Source organism: Panthera pardus, unplaced genomic scaffold (assembly GCF_024362965.1).
Source record: "Panthera pardus isolate Hobbes unplaced genomic scaffold, ASM2436296v1 HiC_scaffold_20, whole genome shotgun sequence".
Classification (NCBI taxonomy): Eukaryota; Metazoa; Chordata; class Mammalia; order Carnivora; family Felidae; genus Panthera; species Panthera pardus.
Window position 1 is genome coordinate 1,217,123 of NW_026526766.1, and position 13,898 is coordinate 1,231,020.

The 13,898-nt window shown below is 54.4% G+C and overlaps 1 protein-coding gene across 1 annotated transcript in view; it reads left to right on the top strand.

The window, feature by feature from the left end:
• Positions 1–13,898, top strand: part of WNK2 (WNK lysine deficient protein kinase 2) — a 131,596-nt gene that overhangs the window by 99,168 nt on the left and 18,530 nt on the right. Inside the window, 5 exon segments of the mRNA XM_053907699.1 lie at positions 1,105–1,316; positions 2,162–2,350; positions 3,069–3,167; positions 8,711–8,755; positions 10,187–10,446. Coding sequence (XP_053763674.1) covers positions 1,105–1,316; positions 2,162–2,350; positions 3,069–3,167; positions 8,711–8,755; positions 10,187–10,446 — 805 coding nt within the window.

Below are 13,898 nucleotides of genomic sequence, written 5' to 3' on the forward strand. Positions count from 1 at the left end.
AGTTGCAGAGGTTCCTCCAAGAGAGGAATTTGGGTAGTCTGAGGAAGGGAAATCAGGGCTAACAAGTCTAGGCTCTTGCCTGGGAAGGGGCCCTGGGCTTTGAGGCACCTGCTGCAGGCCCTGGGGCAGGATCCTCAGATTGGGGGTTTCCCTAGGTCCTCCTGAGGCATCCCCCTGCCCTTCAACAGTGTCACCTCAAAATATCACCCCTTCAGAAGCTAACTTGATGCAACAGCACTTTGCTGGCTAGGGTCATCTTTCTGAGGTCTGGCAGGCATTGAAGATAGTGAAATCAGAACTTGCTTCCCGTTGTCCAACCATATGCAGCAGAAGATGGGTCAGGGCTGTGGCTGAGGGGCTGGGCCCCTGGCCTGGGCAGCCAGGCCCATCGTACATCTGAGGGGCTGGCATCAGGCCCAGATGGCATGCAGGCGGGTGAGTGGGCAGGTGAGCAGTGGCTGGCGGCTGGCCCAGCGGGTCCCCAAGGAGGGTCCTTCTCTGGCTTGTTCGAGAAACTTCCGTTGCCCACAGCTAGTAATTGCACCTGTGTCTTCATGGCAGCCTCACACCCATGTGGCCAGGGTGTGGTGGTGTCTGTGCTGGGAGTCCCCACCCTTGCTCACGTGGACATGTTTTCATCTGTGATGCCTCTCCTACGGTTTCCCCACTCAGAGGAGGTGCCATTTATTTGCTGGAAGTGCTGAGGCAGCCTCTCAGTTCTGAATGCCGATCGTTTGCTCTTCCTCTGGGCTTGGGTGTCGGGTTTGTACCGCGAGCGTAAATGTGTGGGGTTGTTCGTGTCCCGCTCCCCAGCCACTCAAAGTGGCAGCGTCACGAGTCTAGACACCTGAACCCTCGAATCCCCTCGGGCTCTTCCTCCTACCTCTTGGTGGTGTTGGGGGTGTTCATGCAGGAGACCCCCGGTGGGGCCCACTTGGTCCTGATGGAGACCCAAAGTCTTCAGTGCCCCTGTTTCCTCGACGTGGTCCATCTGTCCTGGAGCCCCCCTGCTCACACCCTTGCCATGCCCTGAGGGCTCTCCTGGATGGGCCTATGTGCCGGAACCAAGCAGGGTGCCCACCCGCCCTCCCTCCCCTCCCGCAGGCACCTGAAGGAGATCTCGGAGCTGCAGAGCCAGCAGAAGCAGGAGATCGAGGCCCTGTACCGCCGCCTGGGCAAGCCGCTGCCCCCCAACCTGGGCCTCTTCCACACGGCCCCTCCCGCCGGCCGCAGGAGGAAGAGCAGGAGCAAGCTGAAGGCAGGGAAGCTGCTCAACCCGCTGGTGCAGCAGCTCAAGGTCGTGGCCTCCAGCACAGGTCTGTGCCCTCCCGGCTCTGGCAGGCTGGGGCCGGGACCCGAGTGGGGCAGGCGGGAGGCAGGCGCCCGCACCCAGAAGAGCACTTCTTCGATCTCCTTTCACTGGAGCGGGAAGCCTTTGTAGGTGTGAAGGGCCGGGGTGTCGCCAGGCCCACCCTGAGTGCGCAGGCCTGCTCTGGGGCTGCCTGGGGACTCGTGTATGAGGCAGGAGGCGGTTCAGGGTCTCTCCCCCTTAGCCCACCTCCCTGCAGGGTGCCACCTGGCTCGGGGCGTTTCCTCTGGCCATTTCTCAGGCACCGGTCACCTGCTGAAATTGAGGGTGGAGCAGCTGCCTTTTGGTGGTTGGGGGGGGGGCTGGGGAGGACACCCGGGCACCGAGGGTGCGCTGGAAACCCAGTGAGTTGGGATCCCCGGTGTGTGCCAGGTGGGAAGCCAGCCGAGAGCGGAGTGTGAGCCCACCCTCTCGGTATCACGGATAACCCACGGGGTGCGTGTCCGTGAACTGCAAGAAGAGTTACGCAAATTATACGAATTCCAGGACGATTCCTAAAGCCAAGTGGAAACTAGTCAGAGTGAGCAGGTCGTACAGGCCTCTTGAGCCCTGGTGTGCCTCTCCTGGTGTGCCGTGGTCCTTGCACAGTGCTGGCGACTGGTGGAGGCTGTGGTCATTTTCTCTGATCTTCCTGACGCCCGCGCTCTGGTGACCGGGCCACGTGCCCAGTGCCTGCAGGGACTCCACTTCCCCAAGGTCACCCAGCAACGAGCAGGGAGGACAGATGCACCCCGCGCTGGCTGGTCTGACCCGCAGCGCCTCACTGTGCCTGTCACCCCTTATTCCCCCCAGGTCACTTGTCAGACTGCAGCAGAGCCCCTCCTGCTAAGGACCCTGCCCAAGCCGGGGCAGGGCCCGAAGCAGCTTCAGACCCGTGTGGGAAGGCAGTTCAGACCCAGCAGCCTTGCTCGGTGCGGGCCTCCCTGTCTGCAGACATCTGCTCCGGCTTAGCCACTGACGGAGGCGGAGCGCATGGCTCAGGTGATTCCCAGCTTGCCCGTCTCTGAGCATGCGCTAGCTGCGTAGGGCCCCTGTGGTGTCAGAGGGGCATGAGCGGCGGCAAGGGCCGCCCACAGCCTCTCGAGGATAAAAACCAGTAGAGGTAGCCTTTGAGTAGACAGTGGGTAGCCCACCCATCATCGAGTCTCGCTGTGTAAGGCTCAGAGGGAGGCGTGCTCTGCTAGAGCCGGCCCGGGGAAGGCGCCAGGACCCCCTGGTCACGTGTGGGGTGCGTGCTCTGCGCCGGTTCCCAGGCCCCGGCCTGCCCTGCCCCGCCCCGCTGCCCACTACACACGGGTCCTTCCGTCAGGAGGGACGGCTAGGGGGATGAGGGCACGGCCCCTCGAGCTGGGAGTCCGCCTTGAGGAGGAAATGCTCATCACCTCGGCCGTGGGCGCAGTAGCCGCGTGAGGAGGGGCTCCATCCCCGCCATCTCTGTCCAGAGAAGTCGCGGTGACCGCTGCTGGTGCCCACCCCCGCCCGCCCGCCCCGCACGCTCTCCCAGGGTCCGCTTCTCTTGTGCTCCAGCGGTGCCTCCTTTCCATTACGTGGTCGGCGGCTGTGGTCCTCCGGGCTGGGCTAGGTGGAGCCGTGGATGCTAAGTGACGAGGCTGATGTGGCTGGTGGTGTGTAGCAGGAATCCCAGAGACTGTACTTGATGCCTGTCTCTTTGTTTTCTTCCCTCTATATTCATTTGCAGGCTGGACGGTTTACCACCCAACGTCTGAGAGACTGACCTATAAGTCTAGTAGCAAACCTCGCGCTCGATTCCTCAGTGGACCCGTGTCTGTGTCCATCTGTCTGTATTTGTTCTTTGTATTTTATCACCTCCTGGCCCTTGGTTTCTCCCCGCCCCTCCCTGTCTTCATTGCCTTCCATACATTCTGTAGGCTGCCTCCCCCTCCCCACTGAAGTCACCTACTTGATATCAAACACAGACCCCTGCCCGCACCCACCCTCTGGGCCCCAGAAAGCGCCAGTGCATGCCCTCGGCTCATGGCCGGCACTAAAAGCATGTGCGGCGGCTTGCCCACTCCTGGCCTCGGGCACCTGGCCCCCCAGACCCCCAAAGTGCTCTGCGTTTTTCTCCTCACTCGTTTGTTTAACTTATTTTTTATGTTGGACGTAGTTTTATTTCTGTTGCGATTGTGGTGCACATATACGTCCGCTGTCCCCAGTTCCAGTGACAACAAAAAGACAACCCCGGCCTTCTCTAGACGCATGGTGTGTTTCACACGTGTCTGGATTCTGAAGACATGCATGTAGTGAGCGGAGACAGTTCTAGAAGGTCACCGGAGGGTGTAACTTTTGTGCGAGGGCCACAACACAGCACTCGTTGCTGTTGCCCCACCCCCACGCCCTGCATGTGCAAAGGCTGAGAGAAAGGTGCTCCAGCTAGGTGGGCCCACCCCTCCCTCCACTCCGGTCACCTTGGGAACCCATCAGCGTCCCCAGAAAGCCCCAGCCTCCGCTGTGGCTGTCTCTGTGGCCTGGCCCCTCCTGGTCTCTAGCTGGAGCACTTTACTTGGTGTGCCCTCTCCTCCCACAGCCCTCAGACACGAAGTCAGCTACCCAGCTCCTCGGGGCTGTGCTCACCCAAACCTCCGTCCCGGTCACCCTCTGGCTCCTGGGATGCCCTGCTGGCACCCAGGACTCCTGTCCGGGAAGGGAGTATCTGCTCAGGGCCATCCAGAATTACTTCATCCCTTGGAACAATTGGAAAATGAATCCAAAGCTGTGGGGTTTTCAGGTTTTTGTTTCTGAACACAAAAATTAAGCTTTCTATCAAATGGAAATGGTGGAAATGCTGGTTTGGGGCACGTGGCTTTTTGCTGGTACAATAAAGATACATTGTGTTTGTCAGGACCTGAGGCCACGTCCACAGTGGGCATTTGTCCCCATCAGCGGGGCCATGTCCCCCTCCCCCAGGCAGGACAGGGTAGAGGCACAGAACCTCCTAGAGATTCCCAGGGACTGTTTAGTAACAGGTGCCCCACCTGAGCTGCTGGTTGGTTTTGAGCTGGTGGTGGGCAGGGGAGGGCAAGGTCTGAGTGCATCCTGCTCCCTGCATCACTTGCTGGCTCTTTTCTGTCCCAGTGTGCGTGGCTGTCTCCTGAGACCATGGCATCAGGGCACATGGGTCCCCAGGCATCTCCCGGTCACATGACTGACCGCGGCCTGCTGGGAACATGTGGGTCGGACACAGGAAGCAGGTTAGAGCAGGTGGTGCTTTCCCTGGGGTCCCCTGGTGTGAGTGATCAAGTGCCACGTGCTCCTTCAAGGTTTGTGCCCACGTGGTCCTGCATTCATTTTTAAGAGTTTCCATTTGTTTTACTGTTATTATTCCAAGATAAAAAAAAAATGGGGAGGCACAGCAAGGACAAATGGTCTAGCTTTTGTTTCCGTCTCTGTGGCTAAGAGGAAAGGGACATGTGAGGCATGGCTTGGTGGCACACGGGGCTCCTGGCCTGGGTGGACCTGATTTTAGGTGGTTGGGCCCAGTGGCCTTGCTGTTTTCACAACAGCCCTCTGCAGGCACTCCTTGGCTGAGCTCTTTGCTGTCCTGGCCACGGTGTGGCCCCCACAGGCCCTGGGCCCTGGGGGCATGTGAAGGTGTGTCCTTCCATGCCCGGTGCCCTGGTGTCCGCCCAGCCTGCCAGCCTACTCCTGGAGCTGGAGCTGGCTGGTTCCTGGGTTACTAGGGAGCTCGGAGGCCTGAGGAGACCACAGGCACCTGTGAAAGTCTGGAGGAAAAAGTCTGGTCACAGTCCTGAGGGCTGAGAGGTGGCAGAGAGGAGGTCTGAGGCGCAGGGCTGTGGGAAGACCCTGAGGGTGGGGCCCGCTCTGGGGGCCTGGTCCTGGAGTCCAGGTCAGCAGCAGGGGGAGGGCTGCAGCTGTGGGCTCATCTGGCCTGACCTGCAGGAAGAGATGAAGGCTAGAGGTTTTCTGTTTGCCGCCTTGCACCGAATAGGAGACCAGGCTCTAGGAAAACAAAATCTTGGTTAAGTTCTGAAGTACACAAAGAAGGTCCCCAATTGTGTGACACTCAGAGACCATGAGAGCATCCAGGCTGGGTCAGAGATGAGCGGGGGTGGAGGCGCAGGCAGCTGCAGGTGACTAGGAGGGGACCCCTCATGGGACAGGTGTTCAGCCCCAGGAAGGAGAGCGTGCAGAGAGCGAATCCTGGGCACTGCTTCGGGTGGGCACGTGGACAGGCCCGCTGTTGGGAGGGAAGGGCCCACGGCAGCACAGATGGGGTGAAGCCCTGGGCAGACCCCTCCTTGTGGCCGATGGAAGGTTTGGGGAAACTCAGGGAGCATGTTTTGGGATTCAGAGGCTGTGGTTGGGTCGCAGCAGTGTCTGGGGGTCAGAAGCTGCTGTCAGACCTGTTGGCCCTCCTTCTCTCTGGCTCCAGTCCATGCGACTGGATTAGGTGCCGGTGCTTCTGGAGCCTCTCTGCACACAGACCTTTGGGGTCTGCTTTGTTATGTTCTCACGTGTCCCATCAGCCTGTCATCCGTGCCACAGCAAGTCTGTCTCCGGGACACCCGAGGAGGCTGCCACTGCGTGGCTGCCAAGGCCCTGTCCTCACCCTTCCTGGGGGGACCTGCTGCAGGGGTGTGGGCGAGGGCCTTCGGGCAGGGGAGGGCAGCCAAGAAGGAGGCCACCCCCCATGGAGGCCTCCCCAGGCTGGACTGTCCCTGGGGCCGTCACCCCAGGGCAGGGCAGAGCTGGGATGCGTCCCGTTTCATGCTTCAAGGACAAGTTTTGGCACTTTGCTCAGCAGTATGAGGACTTGGTGGCTCATTCCAAAGAAGCCCTGAGTGGCATTTTGGTGCTGGTTGCTCATTTTGTTTCCGATGCCAGATCCAAATGTCTAACGCCACTGGTCCAGGAGAGGGACCCGTGGGTGGGAGGCATGCCTCTCGTCATGTGGCAGGCAGGGGCTGCTGTCCCCGAAGCTCCCTGTGAGCCTCATCGGTTGTCTGAATGCTGTGGTAAAAAGCAAGTGTGGTGATGGCCACTGGGCTGGCCCACTTCTTAAGAGATCTGTCTGTGGCAGATACCTTTGAGGCATCCGCCTGGAAGCCCGGTGAGGGTGTGGATGCTGGCAGGGCTGGTTGTCCTTGCCTGGGGAGGGATTTGGTGGGGGGGGGGGGGCTTCCTGAACGAGGCCTGGGCACTGCATGAGACTTCTGGCCCAGTGGGATGTGTGTGCAGCATGAGGACAGGACATGGGGTCATCCTGTGTGTTGCCCATTCAAAGCCTGGGAGAACAGCTGGGAGAGGCTGCGTGGCTCTCCACCTCCACCCCTAACCACCTGGAAGCTTCTCCAAGTAGTTCTGGGGCCTTGAAGTTGGCTCTTCCCAAGACCTTGGGTAAGGACAGTAGTCCTGCAGGGAGGGGAGACCTGCCCTCATGCCCCCTGTGGGTTTCCTTCGGGTCCCGTGTTTCCCCAGCACCCTTGCAATGCTGCCTTGTAGCCTGACGGAGGGGAAGAGAGGAGGGCTGGGTGGAGGCACATTAGTCAGCCATCTGTGTAGTGGGCTTCAAGGGCAAGGCACTGGGGAGGAGACTCAGGGGACCCCCGAGGAGGGACAGGGCTGTGGTGTGAGTGAGGGCTGGTCATCAGACCTATGGCCTGTGCTCGGCCGCACCTCTGCACTGCACTGGCTGCCATGACTCTGACGTGAAGGGCGCCGAATCCGGTCGGTCTTTGTTTAAAGGTTCACCTTGAGGGCAGGGAGTGTGCTCTGGTCCCTGTGGGCCATGTCTAGTGAGGGTGTGGAGGCCTCTGTGGGCCAGTATTGCTCTCCAGTCCGAGCATGGTGTCTGGTGGCCAATGGCCTTGGCTCTGGGTTCCCAGCGAAGTCTGAGGCCCTGATCACAGGCCCAGGCTTCCTCTGGTGGTTCCTGGCAGGCAGCTCCTGTGGCTGCCTGAGTGTTCCTGTCGTGAGGATGGCGGGAATCAGCCCCGAAAGAATCCTCTTCTGTCAGGCTGTGGGGACCTGGCTGGCCAATTGATTCCATGTCCTGGTGCTGCAGAGACCCACAGGGAGCTACAACCACAGGATCCAGACAGGGACGTCTGTGCCTTAGCTGGGGCCCCGCACAGTCATAGAGCTTGGGACCCTCGTTCCCTTGTGCTGTGGAGCCCCCCGAGGGCCCTGTGCTCCCAGTAGGGTTCCACGTCAGGAACAGACCAGCAAAGGCCCTTCACTGCTGCTACCAAGGGACGACTGGCCTGGACCACTCCTGCCCAGCCCTTTTGTTTTTATTTGCACATTACAGACCCCACCAGAACATCACCTCCCTTTCCACCACATCAGCCTCTGAGCACACACAGGATAAACCAAAAAAAAAGAACGACTCAGCTGGAGCCTGGGCCGACCTTTGTGCTCTGCTCACACCCAGAGGCGGTGGCGTCTTACCTTCCTCGGCAAGGGTGCAGGGCACCCTCAGGAAGTGTTCTGCTCTGGCAAGGGCCTGGGGCAGGAGCACAGACCCTCTGTGATAGCGCAGCCTTGCTGAGTGACCTTGGGGACTCCTGAGCTGTCCTTGCCTGTCCCATTGTGCCTGCCCAGCTCCCTGAAGGGCCAGCTTGTCTGCCCTCCAAGTGGGCACTGACCATCAAGTTGTGCCAGACACCACGGACAGCCCCTGGGACCGCAGGGCCTGGCGCTTAGTGGTGGTCTCATGACAAGCCTCACCCCGTTCTGGTGGACGTGGGCTACCAGGTGAGGCAGCAGCATTGCAGAAACTTGGGTCCAGCCCTGATTCCCACCTTTGTAGATAGGTGCCCTCTGTGTCCACCACTGGTCTGGTCAGGGAAGCCGCCTGGGATCTGGGATTGGCCTCAAACCTGCAAAACAATGTATCTTTTTGCACTTGGAAAACAAACCTCCCATGGGCCTAGCTTCCAGGCAAAGCCGGCGGCTCCACTGAGCTCTCCTGGCTGACTTTTAGTGGGTTTTCTGCCTCGATCTGCAGTGGGGCTGCAGAAGCCTTTTGTTTAAAAACCAAGTGGTATGCTTTGCTTTTTTTGTTTTTTGTTTTCTTTCTTTTTTTTTTTTTTTTTGAATACGCTTTGAAAGACACACTCACTTCTACCTGAAGCTTGGGGCCTGGTCCTGCACCTGAGCCCCTCGGCGAAGTTCACGTGAGCCCGCACACTGACTCGTGGTCACCCGGTTAGCCCAGGTGGCCAGTCCCCTCTCTGAATCGCTGGCCTCTGCTCCTCCTTGCACACTGATGACTTGTGCTTAGTGTGGTGGCCTGTCCCCCGTGTGTGCTGTCCTGCCTAACCCTGTGGTCTTGTGTCGTTTCTTCTTCCCTTGCAGGGTCTGCCCTGAAGCGTCTCTGTCTAGGCAAAGAGCACAGCAGTCGTAATTATCGGGTTTTTTACCCCTTGTCCGCTCTCCATCGCATGGGCTTTCATGTGGCTAGTGCGCATCGGGGGCTCCATGGCCGGCGGGCGGGCGGGCGTGCTTGCATCTGCTCCGCGCCCACCCACCCAGGGCACCGCTTTCCCTCGGCCTGGAGGGAAAGCGACCCGTGGGCGCCCCCTCGCGTCTCCATAGCTCCTAGAGTCTGCGTGTCCTGGCCGGTTGACGTGCACTCTCCTTGCCCAGAATGTCCACACGTCACCAATCGTTATATTGGCTCCTTTTCCAAAACCGCAGGGATGAGTATGTCCTTGAAGTGCTAAACATGAGTGTCCCCGAGGAGAGATGCCCGGATGAAATGGGTATCAGTCCACCTGGGCCGCCCACCACCCTCACCTTCCACCATATTTTTTTTTCTCCTTTTTTCTTCTCTGGCTGAAACATTCATGTAGAAATAGCTCTGTGTATGTAAGATTCCATCACTAATGTTTAACTGTTTGTGTCTGTGCTTTTTCATTGCTAGCTACTGTGACTACATTTTGTAACGGCTTGTTTGAAGAGATGGTCATTATGCTGCTTTTTGAATGCAGAAAGATTTTAAATTGGCTTATGCAGAATTGCCAACCAGAAACTGTATGTTGCGGTGGGGTCAGGACACAATTTAAAAGAATTAAAAAGTCCCATTTTGGTCACTTAAAAATAATCTTCCAGTGAAGTGGGTGAGTGTGATGTCTTCACCAAGCTCCACCTGAACCGCAGCCCCCAGGCCTTCCTGGCAGCTGGGCCTCCTGGTTCCTGCTCCACCCCACAGATGGCTCCAAACTTGGGGGCCACGGTGGAAGGCTTTGAGTGTTTCTGCCCTTTAGTAATACCTTCCCTACATGTGCTGGTGAGGAGAGGCACAGTTTTGTGTCTTAAATTCGAAACCACTCAGCCACTAACATTCTTGCACAGGCATGCTGACGACCCAGCCTATTTAGCATTTTCCCTCTTCCCTTTGCTGGGTGGACAGCAGGAGCTGCCGTGGGCTGAGCACTCAGCCTGCAGCATTGACACGTTTCCCTGGAGTGCTTGTGTTCGAGCGCAAAGGCCTTGGGATTTTGCCCCCAGTTTTCTGAGCCTCCTCACGTAGGAGTCTGGGGGTCCTAGGCAGCGTGGGCACAGAGTGGATGCTGAGTAAGCCTGCCAGCTGCTTGGGTCCTGTCCTCTGGCCCAGCTCAGAAGGGTGACAGCTGCCTAGCATAGCCTGGTCCCCTGTGGCCTGTGAAAATGTTCCAAAGTGTCTAAAACTGGCACACGGGCCCCAAGATGCAGACCATCTCCTGAAGCAAGGTGTTGCCTGGCCTAAGCAAGACCACTGTATGAAAGACTGCAGCTGGCCGGTGGCGCTGTGTGCAGTGTCACCAACCTGGCATGTGTGTGCTTCCCCAGGGTCTTCCACCAGCAGCCTGGTCCCGGGCCCTGAGCCGGGCCCCCAGCCCACCTTGCACGTCCAGGCACAGGCGAACAACAGCAACAACAAGAGAGGCACCTTCACGGATGACCTGCACAAGCTGGTGGACGACTGGACGAGCAAGACGGTGGGGACCACCCAGCTGAAGCCCTCGCTCAACCAGCTGAAGCAGACTCAGAGGCTACACGGCATGGAGGCCCCGGCGGGCTGGTCCCCAGCCACTGGCGAGACACGGGCTGTAAGTGGGGTGCTGCGGGCACAGGCCACCCAGGCGGAAGAGACGGGGTGGGAGCGGCCCCCAGCGTCGGGTGCTAGTTCTGGTGCACCCAGCCTGTGTGGGGCACAGTGAGGAACTGCCATCCGGTGCTCTGTCGTGCGATGCCTTCCTGTGACAGGGCTAGGCTGACTTGACAGCCTCCCTGGAAGAGCGTTCCCTTCTTGGTCTTGAGGAGCCTGTGCAAGATTGTGTTGCTTCTTCCTGAAGTGTTTAGCAAAGTTCACTGGTGAGCCCATCTGGCCTGGGAGTCCAGTTTTGGAATCAGGGAAGTTTCCCCTGTGACCTTTTATTTTGAAAAATTTCAAACATACGGAAGTGTCGGAAATTGCACAGCGAACTTTAGTTTGCCCCTGGCTGCATGCTGTGGCTGACATCTTGCTGTGTTTCTCACACATCTCTCCATCCCCTGAGGGTAAAGTTTTCCTTACGGATTCAATTTCTTTGATACTTTTAGTGCGATTGGATTTTCTGTTTTCTCTTTCTGTTAAGCCCTGCTTTTCTAACATTTGGTAGATACCTAAATTTATCTTAAGTTTTCAAATTAGTTGGCGTGGAGCTGCTCATAATATCCTGTCTTCACAGTTTGCAGTGATGTCTTATTTTTCACTTCTGATGTTGGTGAGTTCCCCCAGCCTCCTTGTGCAGCTTCCTTAGGAGTTCATAAATTTTATTAGTCTTCTCAAAGAAGTCGTTTTGGCTTTGATGGTATTCTTTATGTGTCACCAGTTTCTCTTATTATCTCCTTCCTTCTTTCTATGTTTGGGCTACTGTTTAAGTTCTAGAAAGTTTCTTGAGATGTGCAGGTCATTGATTACTGGTCTTTCCTGTTTAATAATATAGACATTCAATCTATAAAAATTTCTTTCGTGGTTCTAGCTGCATCCTAAAGGTTTTGCTGTACAGCATTACAGTTGAAACTATTTTGTAATTTCCACTGTGGTTTGAAGTAATATAGTTATTAATTTTCTCACTTTTTAGCCCAAGTGCACTGTGATAAAAGAACAAACTTCTGGTGTTTTTGGTCCTTTAAAATTTGCTGGGCCTGGCTCTTTGGCCCAGTTGTCATTCAGTCTTGCCTGCAGCTGCCCCAGTGCTTGAGGCAGCTTCCGCATTCCTGCCACACACACTGTGCCCTGGCCTCCCTGTATCCTCTGAGTGGCGAATGACAGTGGCTCCCTTCTGACAGCTGCAGCCCTGACTCCTCAAACCCACTCTCTGTTATCCTTTGGCAGAGTTGACAGCCCTGGAGGGTCTTTTCCCTGAGCCCCAATGGGCGAGAGTCTGCTTGGCTACCTGGACTCTAGCGCATGGAGTACCTGTGCAGGGCTGTGCCCCATCTGTCAGCTCCCTAAGCCCCTTGTTCTAATGGCTTAGATTCTTAACAGGATTTTTTAAAACATTTTTTTTTTTTTTACTGTGGTAAATCTATATAACATAAAATTTACCATTTTAGTCATTTTTAAGTGTTCAATTCGGTAGTATTCAGTACATACACAGCGGTGTGTGAACATTACCACTATCCGTTTGTATAACTTCATCATCCGAAATAGAGAACTCATTAAGAAATAACTCTCCAGTCTCCACCTCTGGTTGCTAGTTTTGCAGCCTATGTTAACTTTTTTTCTACTTTCTATGAATTTGACGACACTAAGCACCTCATTTAAGTGGAATCATATAGTATTTGCCCTTTGCTGTCTGGCTTATTTCACTTAGTACAGTGTTTACAAGGTCCAGTCATGCTGTAGCAGAACTTTACTCTTTTGGGGAAAGAAAAGTAGATGGGGAATATGATCAGTAATATTGTGGTGAGCATTCTGTGATGTATACATATCTTGATTCATTATGTTGTATATGTTAAACTAATTTAATATTGTATGTCAGCTATGCTTCAAAGTTTTTTTAAAAAGTCGTTCATTTTCCCCAATTTTTTAAATTGTAAAATACATGACATAAAATTTGCCATCTCAACCATCTTTAAGTGTCACTTGAAGTGCATTAAGCATTAATATTGTTGTTCAACCATCACCACCGTGCATCTCCAAAATTTTTTCATCTTGCAAAAATGAAACTCTGTCCTTATTGAAAAAGAACTCCCATTCCCCTCCCCCTTCCTCAGTCCCTGGAAACTACCACTCTACTTTCTGTCTCTATGGATTTGACTCCTGTTGGTCTCTATATATAGTGGGATCCTACACTAGTTTTTTTGGTCTGGCTTATTTCACGCAGCATATGTCTTCAAGGTTCATCTGTCCTGTAAGTGGTGTCAGAATTTCCTTCCTTTTTAAGGCTGAGAACTATGCCAGTGTACGTTGATAACCACATTTTGTCCATTTGTCTGTTGATGGACACTTGGTTGCTTATACCTATTGGCTACTGTGAGCAATGCTGCCGTGAACATAGGTGTGCAGGTATCTCTTTGAGTCCCTGCTTTCAATTCTTTTTAAAGAATACCCAGAAGTAAAATCACTGGATCATATAATAATACTATTTGTAACTTTTTGAGGAATTGCAGACTGTTTCTAGTAGCTGCGCCACTTTACATTCCTGCCAGCAGTACAACAGGGTTCCAGTTTCTCCTCATCCTTGCCAATACTTTGTATTTTCAGATTTTTTTTTTTATATAGCCATCCTGACACCACAGTGGTATCTCACTGTGGTTCTCACTAGCATTTCCCTAATGATCAGGGATTTGAGCCTTTTTTCATGTGCTTATTGGCCATTTGTACATCTTCCTTAGAGAAACAGCAGTTCAAGTCCTTTGCCCATTTCTTAATTATTTGTCTTTGTTATTAAGTTTTAAGGAGTTCTCTGTATATTCTGGATTTTAATCCCTCATCAGATATGTGATATGCAAATACTTTTTCTCATTCTAGGGGCTGTCTTTTTACTCTGTGGACAGTGTCTCTTGATGCACAAGTTTTTAATTTTCATGAAGACCACTTACCTGTTTTTGTTGCTCATGTCTTTGGTGTCATACCCAAGAAATTATTGCCAGATCCAATGTTGTGAAGCCTTTCCCCTCTTTCCTTCTAAGAGTTTAATAATTTTAGCTGTTATGTTTAGGCCTTTTATCCACTTTGGTTAATTTTTGTCTGTGGTGTTAGATAAGGGTGCAGTTTCATGCCTTTGCATGTGGGTAACCAGTTTTCCCAGTACCATTTGTTGAAGAGACTATCCTTTCCCCATTGGATGGTCTTAGTACTCTTGTTGAATATGAATGGACTATATTTGCAAAGGTTTATTTCTAGGGTCTCTGTTGTATTTTATTAGTGTATATGTCTATCCTTTTTCCAGTATCACATTGTTTCATTTCTGTAGCTTTGTAGTTAAGTTTCAAAATCAGGGAAGTATGAGTCCTCCAACTTTGTTTTTCTTTCTCAATATTGTTTTGATTATTGTGGGTCCCTTGAGAA